The sequence below is a fragment of the Primulina tabacum genome, chromosome 8 (assembly GCF_025594145.1).
Source record: "Primulina tabacum isolate GXHZ01 chromosome 8, ASM2559414v2, whole genome shotgun sequence".
Taxonomy (NCBI): Eukaryota; Viridiplantae; Streptophyta; class Magnoliopsida; order Lamiales; family Gesneriaceae; genus Primulina; species Primulina tabacum.
Window position 1 is genome coordinate 6054111 of NC_134557.1, and position 16363 is coordinate 6070473.

Here is a 16363-nt window from a genome sequence, read left to right on the forward strand (position 1 = left end):
AGCATCCAAAACTTTTGGAATGTTAACTAAAAAAATATATACATATGTTGGACTGTAAAATATGTATCGTTAAAAATACCAACAAATTTGAGAATTTTAAAATATGTATCGTTAAAAATACTAACAAATTTGAGAATTTTAACAGGATAACATGAAGAAAAAGTTTATTTATACCATTTACTACTTAAAAGCGTCATCTTTCTCCAAGAAAACTGATTGCGACGGCAGGGGTTAGGCAAGAAACTTTGTCTCAGAAAGTAGAAACCATCAAGATTGTTGATGTTCACCAACACGAAGGATGACATGAAAAACCAAACAAATTCAGCTGACCCCTTAAAGGTTTGATTGAAATTTCAAATTTTGAAGGTGCTGAAGACGAGGGAGTTCAAGAATCTAGAAACGAAACTTCGTTGGTAATGCACAGATTTGGGTCAGACCACTTTAAGTGCTAGGGTGATTGGTGGCATTCAGATGGTGAAACCATGTTAACCCATTAAAAATAGAAACTAGCTAATATGAGGTAAAAACAAAGTAAATGTAGCACGACAAAACGTAAGAGAAAATATCATCGCAAGTCTACATGAGATAAGAATGTCATACATGAAAATGCAGAACTATTAATTCCAAACAAAAATTTCCCAATGAAAATTGCAACTCTATATATGTTGATTGCTACTTGGTAATGACAGCATAAGAAAAGATAAACAACAATACTGACTTCTTACTCATCCTCCTGGCTGCGCAACCTAGCCAATTTGTTGGTCACAACAATGTCCAACTGAGCCGCCCGTTCCACGATTTCTTTTCTTTTCTTTGTAGAAATATTGTGAGCAATCTCAGCACAATATGTCCTGATAAAACAACATTGAGTAAAGAGTCGATAAGCACAAAATTTGGAGCAAGTAATGAAGATGGTTCAGCGAAAAAGGAAGTACAAAGGCCTGTGAAATATTACAAACCTGTTGTGCATCATCAGAACTTCCAGTTCTTTGACATTGTGCACAAGAAACTTCTTAAATCCATTTGGAAGATAGTGGCGAGTCTTCTTGTCTGAGCCATAACCAATATTTGGCATCAGGGTGCATCCTTTAAACTTTCTTCTAACACGGGAATCGATACCCTTGGGCCTGCGCCAGTTTGTCTGTCCCCAAACAAAAATCATAACTCAGAACAAGATAAATACAGAAGCCACAAACATGTTTGATTTAAAAAAAATCGAAGATGAAAACTCTAAAATATTGATCAACAAATCCAAAATTCAAGTGACCCTAAAACATAACTGAAACAACTATCGAATGTCAATGCCAACAATCATGATTGATTTAGAAGAAAAATTCATCTAGAATCTGGAGTAGGAGAATTCAGCCACAGCACCCCAGATGCTTGGCACAAGTAAACACAGATTGAGAAAAACAAAGACATTTAATGGTAAAAATGGAGAAGGCATTATGAAACGAGAAATCAGGCAGTTTCAAAACATGAAAAAGTCGCTAAACCTTTTCATCAGTTAACTAACCAGCATTGCCACAACACATCAAAGTAAGTGGCCACAAGTAAAGCTACAAAAGAAGTTCGCAAATTCCAATCGCATATTAATCTCAAATTTTCATGAGAGATTCAAGTATAGATTCATTATATTGAGAAAATAAGAAAAACAGTATGAGCGGATTAGAGCAAAAAATGACCTTCACAGACACAAATCGGTCACTCTGGTGCCTCTTGAACTTCTTGACACGCTTCTTAATAATCTTCTTGCTCAGCAACGGGACAGCCATATCTTCTAAAAGGTAACATTTAGTTTTAAACCACAAATTTGAATACAGAACCCTATTCCACAATCCTCGAAAATTATCGGAATGAACATACTGGCACAAGATAATACAAGACACAACACTGAACAAATTGACCGTAAAAAATGCATTTCCAGGTAGAAAGATGCTAAATCGCAGCTTGAGTTTGAATAAAATCAATCCATATCCAAAAACAAGCCGCTTGCATAAATCTAGTTTATGTAAAACACACACGGGGAATTCATTTTCACAAAAATATAAACTAAATTTTTTCTCCACCATATAAATGAACAAAACCAGCTACCAAAGTGTACACACTTGACTCGTCATAGTCCCTCGTTATTACAAACGAAAAGATTTCACTTCCAAGAACGGAAAGCGAACAAATCGACAAAGAACAGAATCAGGACAGGTAATTACAGTAAAAATAAATGAAGAAGTTCAAATGCGTACTTGTTAACGAAAGGAAGGATTCGATTCGAACCTGGTGGCAACGCAGCGGCTGGGACTCTGCAAGGTATGAAAAATTCAACATAGGGTTGGAAGGTTTTATACTGGATGGATTCATTATAAAATTTTCACAATTGGGCTAAAATATTCAGTCAGCCCATAAAACCACGAAAGATGTTCGAATTCTTCACATCTTAGCCCAATCCATAAGATGAAACATTGAAACCCACATCTCGGCCCATGACACAATAATAATTAGTTCTCATGAAAAAAAATAAAAGGCATGATATTAGTAGCCCAGGCTGACGATTGAGTGATGGAGTTACGACGTCACCTTCACGATACGTAAGGTCCACTTTCGATTTGGTCACGCGTCCATCAGTCATTACATGCAAATGGCGACAAATTTCACGTTGTTGCTGATTTTTTTTTTCGACAATTAATTAATAGTTGTTGCGCAATAATAGGATCCACCACAAAAATCTCGAATAAAATAAAATAAAATAAATTTGTTTCGACGTCCGAAAGAAAGCTTACGACAAAAGCTGTCTTTAATAAATTTGTGCTTCTAATTGAAGCCCGAGTGAGTAGTCAATTTCTGTGATCCATTCCTTCCTAGTTGTGTTCGTTTAGATAAGTAATATTGTGTTCGTTAAAATATTCGAGTATGATTTAAGATAATACGAAAATTTTTTTAAAATAAATCAATCAAAATACAAAAGGTAATATTATAATTTTGTATCTAATAATTTGACCGATCCAAATTCAAAGTAATAACATACTATATCACCAGCTATTACTTCATCAAATTTCTGGTCAAGTGCAAAGCACTTTGGCTTTCACTGAACAGAGCTACATCCGTTTTATCACTTAGTAACTCTCCAATCAATGCTTTCAACCATACCTTTGCAGCTTCAGTGATAGCAATATACTCAGATTTCCATACAAAATGAATGTATAACCAGAAAATGATCTCCTCTTGTCAAGGTCTCCTGCATAGTCAGCATCTACGTATCCCATCAACTCATTTCCAGTGGTGGTTTGTCCTTCACCATACACTAAGAATTGATTTACTGAACCTTTAAGATATCTCATCACCCATTTCACAGTCTCCCAATGCATTTTTCCAGGTTTTGACATAAATCTGCTAACAATGCTTGAAGCATGATCAAGGTCAGGTCTTGTGCAGACCATTGCGTACATGAGACTCCCTGCTGCATTAAACTATGAAATTCTCATAATAAGTTCACGCTCATCTGGTGTTTTTGGACATTGATCACTGGAAAACCTGAAATGAGTTGCCAAAGGAGTTGTGACTCCCCTTGACTTACCCATTCGAAACCTTTCCAACACTTTCTGTATATATTCACTTTGTGACAGGTACATCTTCTTGTTGTGCCTATCCCTTTTAATTTGAATGCCTAAAATTTTCTTTCCAGGTCATAAGTCCTTCATTTCGAACTCATTACTTAGCTGCTTCTTTAGTTTCAGAATTTCCTTCATGTCTTTACAAGCCATTAACATATCATCGAGGCAAGGTAGTAAGAACAACTTGCATCCACTCGGTGTCCTCTTAAAATAAACACAACTATCATACTTGCTTCTAGCAAAAGAATTTTCAATCATGAAGTTGTCAAAAGGTTTATACCATTGTCGAGGGGATTGCTTTAATCCATAGAAGGATCTCTTGAGTAAACATACTATTTCTTCCATTCTTGATATCACATGACCTTGAGGTTGCTTCATGTAGATAGTTTCATCAAGATTACCATGTAGGAAGGTTGTCCTCACATCCATTTGTTTTATAATTCCAAGTCTTGTGATGTTACTAGGGACCACACGATTCTTATAGAGGTGTGTTTAACAACCGGAGAGAAGATTTCAGGAAAATCCACTCCTTCTTTTTGCGTGAACCCCCTTGCAACCAGCCAAGCTTTGAATCTTGGTTTCTCAACACCAGGGATTCCCTCTTTTTTCTTGAAAATCCAACTACAGCCGACTAACTTTTGTCCCTTTGGCAAATCCACCAATTTCCAAGTTTGGTTTTTGTGCAAAGAAGTTAATTTTTCCTCCATAGCAGATTTCCAGTGTGCCCTATCTTGACACCTTATGGCTTCTTCATAGGTCCTTTGTTCATCTCCACAGACATCCTCAGCCACATTCAAGGCATATGCTATTAAATCAGCATAACCAAACCTTGCTGGACGTCTTATATCTCTTCTTTCTCGATCCCTTGACAGTACATAATCATCAAGATTGTTTTCATTATGTTTTACCTCAATTTTTTGTTCATTTGGTTAATCTTGGTTTGTCTGTTCAAATTCCAATGATGATTCAGTAGGCTCCACCTTAGGATGAATGTCATTCTTATTATTCCTTTGCAATGCAGTGAGCTCATTAGAGCTGGAATGGTCTTTATGATATCATTTTCATTGAATGTGATGTCCCTACTTATCACATATTTTCTCGAAACTCTATCTCGAAGCCAAATTCTATAACCTTTTACCCCATCAGGGTAACTTAAGAAAATTACCTTTTTTGCCATTGGTTTTAACTTTCCTTCATTCACATGTATATATGCAGTCGAGAATTTTGAGGTGTTAATAGGTTGCTTGTCTTCCAGACCAGACTTCCGTAGGTGTTTTAAGATCTAAGGCAGTAGAGGAATACCTATTGATTAGATAGGTTGTAGTATTAACAGCTTCTCCACAGAAACTCATTGGCAACTTGGCACTAGAAAGCATGCATCTCACTCTCTCCAATAGAGTCCTATTCATGTGCTTGGCCAATCCATTCTGTTGGGGAGTATGCCCCACTGTAAGTTGTCTAGCAATTCCATGCTTCTTACATAATTCGGTGAATTCCTTTTCCACAAACTCTAATCCATTATTGGTCCTCAATCTTTTAATCATTTTCCCTGTCTGATTTTCCACCAATGTTTTCCATTCAATGAACTTCTGTCTTGCCTCATTTTTATGCTTAGTGTAGAGCCATACTTTCCTTGAGAAGTCATCAATAAACGTGATGAAGTCCTGGCATCCACATGTGTAAGTGTTTTGGATGGCCCCCAAACATCAAAAGTATGTAATATAAAGTAGCAACAGAGCTTGATCTTCAACATCGATCTTGATATCGATATTTTCCAGGTCCAGTGTGATCTTGTTAAACTCATTCACACGATCTTCAATCGATCTCGAATTATGCATCTTGAAGGTATACAACTTCTGTTTCAAGAAGACCATATTTGCTAGTGACTTGGTCATGTAGAGTTGCTCTAATTTGGCCCAAATGACAGCCGCAGTCCTCTCGTTAGAGACTTCACGCAGGACACTATCGTTGAGGCTCAGAATCAATGCACTATGGGCTTTAGCCAACAGATTTTTCTTCTCTGAATCTCTGAGCGTTGAAGGCAATTTTTCTTCCCCAAGAAGTGCATATTCAAATCCTTGTTGAACGAGCAGAGCTCTCATCTTCAAACGCCATAACCCGAAATCATTCTTGCTAGTGAATTTTTCGATATCAAATCTTATTGAATCCATTGTCTTCTCGCAAGCCTGGCTCTGATACCAGTTTGTTATAGCGGATCACACACGACAAATATGGATTGAGAAGACAACAAAGCAGTAGAGAAAAGACAAAGAATAATTATAGTGGTTCGGACTATAATCGAGTCATACATCCACTTGATCAAAGATCAATCCACTATGAAAACCAAGATGAAGAGTTTACAATGAATCACTCTTGCGCCTCCTTATCGCTCTCTGTTTGGATTACAAGAAAATGCCAGAAAACAAGAGCACTCAATTCAGAGAAAATCGCTCAACTCACACCTGGTTCTGAAACACACCAGAACTCTTAACTAATCCAGCAACTACTCCAGTTAGTTATTGAAGAAGACGAGATCTCCTCAGTTTTCAGTTGGGCTCTTCTATTTTTCCCGGTCCATCCATTCGACCCAGTTTAGAGTAACAAGTTCCCATCAGCAATTTGGGCTGGCCCATTGGGCTTCCAAGAGAGTAAAGCATAAACCACACCATCACACTATAAATACAAGCAATATCATCGCCCACTTGAAGTACGGCTCGAAGTCTTGAACAGTTGCTGAGAGTTTTTATTTATTATTTTTTGGAAAAAAAAACAAAAACAAAAAATCAATGCATAAAGTTGCAACCAATCGTTTGGTAAAGAACTTTTCTGGTTTGTTTCATCATACCCGTGCAGGCAGTGCCCGCAGGGATAGGGTCGACCGAACCAACTTTTCTTTAACATTTCGACCAAATAATTGATGATTGTCTTTCCCAATAAAAGTATACGGTAAAAACAATCCGCAAATAATATTCCTGAAAATCTTTTCTTTTTTCTTGCTCCGAAAGCTACTAACATTATCAGATTGAGAAGACCAGCGTAGTCTGAAAATATTATAATTTGGTACGCATGAGAATCCACAAAAAAGCAGCAAAAAGCTACGAGCATAATCAAAAGTGAAAGAAAAAAGGAAACATGAATTATTGGGGTTGGCCTCGCTTGACCAGGCGACATAATCAGTTAGGCACAAGCACATGATGTTATTCTAGCCTATCACAAAATTCACGAGAAAGAATATAATGTTTTATAATATACACATCAAACTCGATCTAATTCATATATTAAAATATTACTTTTCACTTTAAGTATGAATCATGTTCATCCGTCAAACGACAAAAAAATCTTGTGACACCGTGTCTCCCAAGATATAGACTAATAACATATCATTTCTTGAAATGCACAAATTTTCATTTACTTATGTAATATCTCTATGCGTATAATATGGAAAATCCCATTTGAATGACGGCTTAATTTCATGCGCGTGATTCGCTTATGCATGTGAGTAAATTTTATTGCGACATGCAGCATTTGACTTGCAGGCCATCATGAAACATAATTGGCCTATGGACGACGGCAAATAATAGAAAAAAATATTTCATCCACCTATAAATATATGTATCTTGTGCCGAAACTAATTACAACATCAGTGAACATGGATTCGAAAAGAAGTAAGCAAAACAACACGGAGAAGTTGAGGAAACTGGATGAATATTTAAGTATCAGAAACTTTCATCTAGTACAACACCAATTGATCATCATATGTCCATATGTTCATGCCTGCCATTTCCATTACCATAGCCATCGTATGGATTGGTTGACTTACTCGATTTTTTCCTCTTAAGAACGACGATCCATGTGATTACTTCCAATAACACAGCTAAACCTCCGAGTACAGTAATCACGCCGATGTATGCATTTCTCCACATCGGTTCTGGTTTTAATATGTTAAAACCTTTGAACACGTTGATGATGCCAAGGATGACAATCGCGTATCCAATGCTGTGATGGTAGATATTCCAGTAAAACCGATATTTGTGGTCCTTTTTGGGTCTCAATAACAACGCAAAAATCTACATATAATGTCGATATATAAGCCAGATGACAAAACTTATATCTGTGATCTTTCCGAGAGACAGATAACAAAACATATATTTGTGATCTTTTTGAGATCTCGAGGACAATCGAGAGAAGGTACATGCAAAGCCAAACACATTAACTAAAATCGGTGATGCGAGTTAGAGGTACTACAGAGCAAAACAGTAGTGTTTCCAAGCCAGATGTCTAAATAATCCATATGCACCATGTCATAAATCTTTTGTGATTTGCAAGTTAAAACAGTTAATTGACAAACGCACACTTCACAATAGATTCAAGGTCAGCATCTTGCTTTTAAAATCAGAGTATACGTTAAAACTATGTATTTCAAAATTTAAAACTGATTGTGTTTTCCGCAGCCCTCTATCTAATTCATCCCTCCTTGCTTTGAAACAGTGAAATCTGAATGAATGAATTGCAATCGAACAAACAAAACATGAATTCAAGAAAGTTGATCGGACAGTGATACCTGCAGAGTTGCAAAGGCAAAGAGCGCAATCCCGATATTGCCATGATTAGCATACCTAACACCTTTTGATTCACTTCCGAGCTTAAGCCCTGTACTCCAACCAGAAACTCCAATGGCATAGGCCGATACCTGGCAAGAAATGTGAAGATAAAACCAAGCTGGATCGGCGGATGGAAACACCCTCATGTACCTCGCGATGATGATCCCAATGGGAAACATAATCCCCCAGCTCACAGCATTCAGTATCCCATGAATCTGTACTAATTAAAACAAATATTACTATCGTTCCAAGTAAAAACAGTTAAATCATAATACATATCAGGCAAGAAACAATTATAAAGTATTTCCACTCAACTTAGCTCCAACAGTTTTTACTCGAGTCTTAAATCAATGAAAACGTAGGTGACAGAGGAATTAAGAACGCAGAAAAATATTTTACTAATGAAGTAGGAACATATTTTTATCGAAAATTCGAGTATTTTCTTTCATACTTCTATCAACCATGGTTTTAAAAAATAATTATCTCGTATTAAAATCCATAGAAAAAATGGAGCATATAAATATTCCTGATTAATATATTATAACTTTTTACTGATAGAAAGAAAGAAACTCACATTCCTCTTCGTGGTTCTAGAGTTGCCGACCGGGATAATAGTGCTCTCTCCTCTCAACAAATCAAGACGAGTTTTGGAGTTCAGATTTGCTGGCTGAAACGCATGCTTAGTCGGCGCCCCACCGGTGACCGAGGGCCCCACCTGCCAGACCTGGTTCACCGTCGTCGCAGCCCCCTCCGGCAAAACCAAGGTGGCAAAAAGCCTCATGACCCCGCCGGAAAATTCCGCCGTCGCCTCCTTCACCTCGTACCAGACCTTGGACTCCTTTAACACGTAAGATGAGATGTTGTAAGTCTTCACCGTCATCTTACCATCTGCATCCCTGAACGCGACGAGGGCCTGCGAGCCCACCATTCCGGTGTCCGTAGGGTTGATGGCCCATGAGACCCACCCGTCGGGCCGGTCCGGAGGTGCAATGAAAGCGATGGAAAGGGTACGCGGCGCCGGATCGTAGGCCCAATGGATGTAGGAGCTGAGAAAGGGAAGGTCGTTACAGAAAGCGTAGAGCTTGTTGTTGGTGAAGGTCTGTGAGGTGCACGTGGCGGAGTGCGTGGGTGAAATTAGAGAAACCCAAGTTGTCAAAGCGACGATGGCTAGGGTTAAGGAAGAAGACGCCATTAACGGACAAAGAGAGAGCTTCCGCACCTGTGTTGTCTTTGCGCCGAAGAGAGAAAATCTTGGGCAGTTTCAAAAAAGAGAGATCAATTTTTATTTCAAAATCTAATTGTCCGTTTGTTTTAAGTCCATAAAAAAGATTTTTAATATTTTATAATAAAAAATAATTAAAATAAATGTTTGAACAAGATTCTTTGTAAAACGTTTTTTGATATTTATTATACAAACGAAACATTTGTGCGGTGCACCGCATTTATTATTTGGTTTTCAGCGTCAGATTCAGAATCCAAATTGAATGGAAAATTCGATCAGCCATCGTCTTTATGCCAAATCCCACCGCCCATGATTAATCGTTTACCTATCTATGCATATAAATTTCACGGTACCATCGCTAAAAAAAATCGACAGTTTATAGTGTTTGAGAATTTTAAGTGAAGATAATGGCTATGATACAACTGCAAACAATGAAAAGAACTCGTAAATGAGCGCCGGTGAGGTGTCCGACGTGGCCACTCCGATGCTAAATTCAGCAGGTTTTCAGATGAACACGAGCAATATTTGAGAGAAAATATGTAAGTGTTTTAGAGTTCAAAAATTTCAGAATCTATATACGACATTAATACCTACTATTTATAGTAGAAAATGGAGTAGTTACCTCGATTCCAAAGTCACCTACTAAATATGTCAAGTCGGCTACCCATACTCGTAGCTTCTGATGACTTCTAGGACACTCCAAGCCCAATTGGTTCTGATGGATTAGACGGCCTGTATTAATCACACTCGAGTGGTGCGATTCTCAAGGCGACCCGGGTAGTCGGGGACCCGGGTAATTATTCGAGGGCTCGGGCTATGACGATTGCCCGGGAATAGGAGATCTGTCCGTGTCCTCGGGAAAGTGACCAGCATATTGGCTCTGACCTGGGCTATCCAAGTAAAAAACGGGTTAATGATGACCCGGATCCTTATGAGGGTATCACCACTTATTATTGTAAATATGAACATGATTAGACCGTCTCACAAGAAACCTACTGAAAAATTGGCCAAATATGAACAGTTGATATGCATTTAGAGCCAAATCATACTGTTAAACTCGCATAAATTAAAATAAAATAGTGCAAAGAAAGTCTTCACGATATTCTATTAGATTTATAAAAAAATTACGGGCGACGAAAAATTGAGTGTGACTACGGGGAGTTACTTATTTTTTTATAAAAAAAAACCACCAAGCTATTGAATATTGTGATGTGAGATTGCTTTACAAATTTTAAAATTTATTAACATGATAGTGGAATTAGTGGGAAGTCGTGTGAAAATAAATGGAAGTACTGAATTGGACATTTTATCTTAATTTTTTTCTTTATTTGCATTCGGACAGAGATGTTTGAAACGCATAGATTTCTATTATAATTTTAATATTAACAATAAACAATATACAATATCTTAAATACATATTTTACTCCTTTATACATTAGTTACACAAATTAAAACGACTTTTAAATATATCGTTTAATGAGTGAACTTAAAAATCATAACAATTAACATAAAATATTATATAATTAATATGTGAGATATAAATTTAAAGTTTATAATTTTGTTTCTCGAAAACTAAAAAATATATTTGAAACTCATGATTTTAAAATCTACAGATCTATTTGCAACGTTAAACATATTAAAAATAGTTATTATAATATTCTCTTACTTGGTTAAATAGTACCACGTGTACACGATGATTTGTGTGTGTATATTTTAATATAGTTATTCGAGTAGGTCTATTGTGAGGTGTTATCACGAATTTTTATTAGTGAGATGGGTCAACCCAACCGATATTCACAATAAAAAATAACACTGTAATATCCAAGCTTAGTGAACGGTACTGTTTAAGATTTCTTATGTTTATGGACTATTCGGTTAAGTTTAAATATAGTTTTGATGTTAAGAGTTGTGATCTATGATTTATGATGTTGTGACTATAGATGATGTGTGGTGATATTGTAGCGTCGTTGCGATTAAATTCATGATAATTTGTATGTCGAGCCAATTGGTATGATGCCAATTGGAGTGGTTAGATAAGACATAGAGGTGCAACTTTCATGTTGAGAGCGTTGCCGAAATATGAGGAGAAGCGACGTTGCGATTCGATTTTTAGTTGCAAAGTTTATTGTGGACTACAGAGGAGAGTGCACCCGCACTCCTTTATGCAGTGCACCCGCGGTGACTGGACAGAAGAGTCAGTGCACCTGCACTGAAAAAGAGACCGCACCCGCGGTGTTTGGGCAGAGATCAGAGCGCACCCGCGGTAAAAAGCTAGCGCACCCGCGGTCGATGAACAGTAAAGTCGTGTTTTCGGTTTTAAGTGATTAAATACAAGGTTTATTCCCATTTCTCTCCTCCACTTCTCGAAAATTCAGCTCAAGGTAGAGCTAGGATTCTTATCCCCTTCTTTGATTTCTTTCATTTTAGCTTCTTGTTGGATTATTGAAGTGAGGACAAGTTTATTTTGGGGTTTAAGAGCTAAGGTAAGTGGTTTTTCTTCTTGTTCTTGAGTTATTGAAGATGGTGGAGTTTAGGGTTGATAGTTGTGATAGATGTATTGGGTTAAATGATCATCTAATATTATTATTTGGGTGTTGATGGTTAGTTATTGGTTTATTGTTGTAGGATTTGTACCGAGAGTTTTGAATCAAGTGCTCCAAGTGTTGTAAGTGGAATACATTTTCTTGTGCTCACATGATAATATATGTATGATGTTTCAATGGTTTTAACCGGCTATTCCCTTCCATTTGATTCATATTATGTATAAATACACTTTGTTGTATATTAGAGGCTTTTATATGTCTCAATTGTGAAAAAGGGAATACAAAAGAAAAGAGCATGCAAAGTGTTTGATTTAATGCCCAAAAGAGAGTTCAAATGATTTATTGGATTGATAGATACATAGTCAGAGATTGCATGCAATTAGTTGATCAACGACCATAGGCTTATATCCCAACAGAGTAATCGATTTATATCGATGGGATATAGGTACAGAGACAGAAATACTATTGAAATATCAATCCACCAGAGAAAAGAGAAATAACATCGTTATGTTCAGGTTCTACTATATTATTCATGTTTAAAGAGTTAGATGGTATTTAATGATTTCAAAGTCATGTCTTACAGAGCATGATGTGTATCCATTGTTATGTAAGAGTTCCACTTGCTGAGTTTTATACTCATTTCAGTTATTTCATGTGATGCAGATAAGAGTGACGGGCCAGGACGTTGATTGGAGCCGAGGTCATATGCATAGAAGATGGAAGGAAGAAGGCTACTTTGTTAGCATTTTGGACATGATCAAAAATGATATTTTGTATTTTGATGCAACATTTGATGAATCATGTATATATTTTTGATTGAAAATGTGTTTATGTCAAGAAAGTTAGTAAATTTTAAATTTTCCGCTGTGTTATTTTATAAAATCGGTAAGAGGTGTTACAAACACTATTAGCATAAAAAGTAATAATTTTTCATAGATGACCTAAATAAGAGATCTGTCTCACAAAATACGACTCGTGAGATCATCTCATATAAGATTTTGTTTAGTTATTAATAAATCATTTATTTATTTTAGAATTTATCAAAATTGGTTTTCATAATGACTTTCATTGGACGAAAGTAGGAATATTTTTGTTCTTAAATTAAAGAAGTTGACTTAAGGCACCATGTTTCCCTTGTTAATCAGCACAGGCTGCCTAGCTGTCTTAGCATCCTTTCCATGCACAATCGACGGGCCGTCGAGACCCTTACCATGTTGATGTTGTTCACCATCAACCATCCATTGCTGTTTACCTTGGTCATTGACATTAGCATTATTTTTAGAAGATAGAGGTACTAAATCATTGTGCCCATGCTCTGAACTAGCGCGATCTGCTGTTTTCACAGTGAAGGAGGCCATCAACAGACACTCGGAGTGCACAAACTGCCCAGAAACTCGGAGGAACCAACTGCAACTAATCCACACTCACAACAACAACAAAAAATGTCCTCCATTATAGTTTGCAGGCATGGATTACTCGAGTGCATGGCTCATTTTTAATGATAAATTTCTTGGTATATTTTATTCAAGGACACTATCCGTGCATGCAAAACACTTAGATATGAGGGCAGAAGGATCTTGATGTCTATGATGCTCTTATGATCCATCAGAGGAGTCATAGTTATGGCTAAAGGTGGCAGAAGTAAATGACGTTGATCGGACCCCTTTTTAAATGAGTTTAAGTTGGTTGGTGTTAACAGTTAACCTAACTAACATCTTAGTAAACAAAATATACATCTTGTGATTTACTTCCTATTTCCTTCAATTGATTCAACTCGTGTTGATCTAAAGTTGAATCAGAATATGTCTGCAGAAATGGAGGATAAGTTCATCCATCCAGACGGTCTTAGTGATTTTGTTGTATTTTGTACTACTGATTTTTCGACTGTTACACCAAAGGGGTTTGTGTTCGAAACCGCAGGGTGTGACTGACATGGGCTTGAGGTATAATGCACTATTATTCTCTAAGGCTGACAGAATCTTTAATATTCATTCATGGTTAACACAGAAGCTTGTGCATCATGTAGGGTTCAGGTAAGACCTCTCTTCTTAACTCAATCTTGGATCAGGGCAGAACTACAAACAATTCAAGTCTAGACAGGTTTAATACAGACGCGGATGTTCGAGAAGGTGTTGCTGGTGGTTTGTTGTATACAGATTCTGCAGGACTAAATTTACAGGTTTGTTCTGGTGATCTAGTACCAGCACTCTTAAAATGTGTTTCCATCCATTTATGTTTGTGCGACTATTTTACTTCTTGTTAACATTTCATAAATCGGCAGTCCAAATTTATGTTGATTGTTTCCAGAATTGTACGTGTGACAAGTAGTTTCTGTTCAATCTGTCTTTCAAAAACAAGAGGAAAGTAATTTAGAAATTTTTCCCTCTTAACCCTTTGATACGTATCCTGGTAAATTACCATGTCTGCAAATGTAAGAAAATGACTTTGTCCAAATATTCAATGGGGGTGTTCGAATTCAGTTCTTCTTATGCCAATTTTTGGTAATGGGTGGTCTGAAATCCTGAATGTCTTCTCTCATCCTTGCTAGAATGGGAAATTTGTGCTATCATTTTATTTATGCGATGAACGATTGACAAAAAATGGACCCTCTCAGAACCCATGTACTTCATCCACTTTGGCTATCTCAGCCTGTCATTGGTAACTTGTTTGACCTATGCAGTATTATCACGTGCTTCATTTACTTGTTTTGTATACATTTGTTTAGCTTGTTAATGGTAAATTGGAGGTGCGTGTATCACTTATTCCCCCCTGTTCAAATTTCAGAATTTGAATATGGAGGCCTCCCGTTTCGGGGATGAATGGTGGAAGGGAATTCGTGATCTGAGTAAGAAAACAGATTTGGTTGTTCTTGTACATAACTTGTCCCACCGAATGCCTCGATATGGCTCGAGTGCATCACAACCACCAGCTCTGTCTGTATTCCTAGATGAGGCAAAATCTCTTGGTGTTCCTTGGGTCCTTGCTATAACAAACGAATTTTCTGTCAGTGCACACCAGCAAAAGGAAGCTATTTAATACTATTGTTCAGGCATATCGAGTGTCTCCTAGCACAACCGTGGTGATCAATTAATGTCCATATGTTATGCCCAGTGCTGTTGGTGCTTCCCTCTCATGGAATGCTGTGAACAGCGATGCCACAGATAGGAAATCAGGTAACGAAAAACTCATTTTTGCTCCGTTAAATCTTGTCCGGATGCCTTTCCAAAAGAAACTGGCAGTTCTCCCTATAGAAGGTGTTGCGGGTCTCTGTCAAATTGTTTACCAAGTGCTCCACAGTCCACACTAAGGAGGAACCAGATTTTCAGGTATTTCTCGATCACTTTTTTTCTCAAAAAGAAATTCCATGTAAAATTGGGTCTGGGTTTTGTCTTCGTGTTGTATTTTGCCACCTTTGGATTAAATTTTTAAAGTGACATTGATTATTTCTTTTCTATACGTGAAGGAGCTAGCTAGATCGGATTTAGTGGAGTTTCTTGATCTGCAGATCGAGATGCCCGGGCTAAATCCAATTATTTGTCAGCAAGCTGCATTTGGTGCCTCTGTTGGGGCGGGTGTGGGGATCATATTGGCAGTTGTAACGTGAGCAGCCTCTGCCTTGAGGAAACCCTGAGTCCAGGACATATTTTCAAGTTAGAACGTGTTATTTTTTGCTCGGGTGAAGTTTTTTCCTCTGGTATATAGAGCGTAACGAGATAGAGTAATATCTGTAAATATCCCGAGTTCACGATTATTTTTAAACTAATAGTTGCCTTTGATGGTCGACTCTAACCAGACTAGAAAATATAATTTATATAATTTCTATTCTCTCTCACAAACACTGCTGTACCAATTTTACAGAGATATATTTGCACGAATACCACATTTTCGGTTTATCTATTTAGGTGTCTGAACAAAGAAACGTTGTAATGTTGGAAGTATCGGTATGTCAATCTGCACAACCATTTACTTCGATTTATTCCACGTTAAATCTGATTAAACAAAATCACATTAATTACTCGATAAATAATCAATTTGTTGTCCTTCATTTCGATCAAACACAACCATTACTTTTTAATTTCTATATACTCTAAACTGATGTCATGTTATTTGACACCCAATTTATATTTAAAAACATGCATGTGCCTTCGTATCTTTGGGCAAATGGGTGATGTGTGTGTGTGTGTATCCTTGATAAATATTCTCAAATGGAGCAAGTGGTGTGTATTTATTGCGGGCAGTAGGCTCCCACCAAGTGAAATGATTGGTGCTCTGTACTATTCACCTTGTGATTGCTTCAACACCAACCTACAAATGTATAAAATAGGCCAGTATCTTGTAAATCTCAGTTATAAATATTTTACCAGCGTCAAAATTAAAGCCACGTTAGTG

General features: G+C 37.1%; 3 protein-coding genes and 1 long non-coding RNA gene across 6 annotated transcripts; 1 reads left to right on the forward strand and 3 right to left on the reverse strand.

Moving 5' to 3' along the window:
• Positions 1-553: 553 nt before the first annotated feature.
• LOC142553346 (large ribosomal subunit protein eL32z-like) lies at positions 554-2322 on the reverse strand. Of its 3 annotated transcripts, none has more exons than XM_075663533.1 (4): positions 2275-2322; positions 1686-1780; positions 960-1141; positions 554-851 (listed from the first exon to the last, which is right to left on the reverse strand). In XM_075663533.1, the coding sequence occupies exons 2-4, from the start codon at positions 1773-1775 to the stop codon at positions 722-724; spliced, it is 402 nt and encodes a 133-aa protein (XP_075519648.1). In that variant the 5' UTR covers positions 1776-1780; positions 2275-2322; the 3' UTR covers positions 554-721. The 3 variants fall into 3 exon arrangements, with proteins under 3 accessions (XP_075519648.1, XP_075519649.1, XP_075519650.1); XM_075663534.1 differs by having other exon boundaries at positions 1686-1777; positions 2275-2311; XM_075663535.1 differs by lacking the exon at positions 2275-2322 and adding an exon at positions 2244-2264.
• An 812-nt stretch (positions 2323-3134) lies between these two features.
• Positions 3135-3575, reverse strand: LOC142554341 (secreted RxLR effector protein 161-like). The gene is made up of 2 exons (XM_075665016.1): positions 3572-3575; positions 3135-3451 (listed from the first exon to the last, which is right to left on the reverse strand). The coding sequence occupies exons 1-2, from the start codon at positions 3573-3575 to the stop codon at positions 3135-3137; spliced, it is 321 nt and encodes a 106-aa protein (XP_075521131.1).
• Positions 3576-7183: 3608 nt separating this feature from the next.
• LOC142553347 (cytochrome b561 and DOMON domain-containing protein At3g25290-like) lies at positions 7184-9509 on the reverse strand. Its single transcript, XM_075663536.1, has 3 exons — positions 8784-9509; positions 8170-8424; positions 7184-7675 (listed from the first exon to the last, which is right to left on the reverse strand). Exons 1-3 carry the CDS (start codon positions 9399-9401, stop codon positions 7361-7363), a joined length of 1188 nt encoding a protein of 395 aa, XP_075519651.1. The 5' UTR covers positions 9402-9509; the 3' UTR covers positions 7184-7360.
• Positions 9510-13549: 4040 nt separating this feature from the next.
• LOC142554468 (uncharacterized) lies at positions 13550-15289 on the forward strand. Its single transcript, XR_012822195.1, has 3 exons — positions 13550-13606; positions 13943-14153; positions 14759-15289. It is a non-coding gene; the product is annotated as an uncharacterized LOC142554468 (long non-coding RNA).
• Positions 15290-16363: the final 1074 nt, after the last annotated feature.

Bases quoted from the DNA above. Each gene is read 5' to 3' on its own strand.
- LOC142553346 (XM_075663533.1), bottom strand. From the start codon at position 1,775: ATGGCTGTCCCGTTGCTGAGCAAGAAGATTATTAAGAAGCGTGTCAAG. The intron at 1,142-1,685 runs GTCATTTTTTGC...GTTTGGGGACAG, and splicing joins ACCGATTTGTGTCTGTGAAG to ACAAACTGGCGCAGGCCCAA. The intron at 852-959 runs GTTTGTAATATT...TTGTTTTATCAG, and splicing joins GTTCTGATGATGCACAACAG to GACATATTGTGCTGAGATTG.
- LOC142553347 (XM_075663536.1), bottom strand. From the start codon at position 9,401: ATGGCGTCTTCTTCCTTAACCCTAGCCATCGTCGCTTTGACAACTTGG. The intron at 8,425-8,783 runs GTGAGTTTCTTT...TAATTAGTACAG, and splicing joins CTAGAACCACGAAGAGGAAT to ATTCATGGGATACTGAATGC. The intron at 7,676-8,169 runs GTATCACTGTCC...CATTATATGTAG, and splicing joins TTGCCTTTGCAACTCTGCAG to ATTTTTGCGTTGTTATTGAG.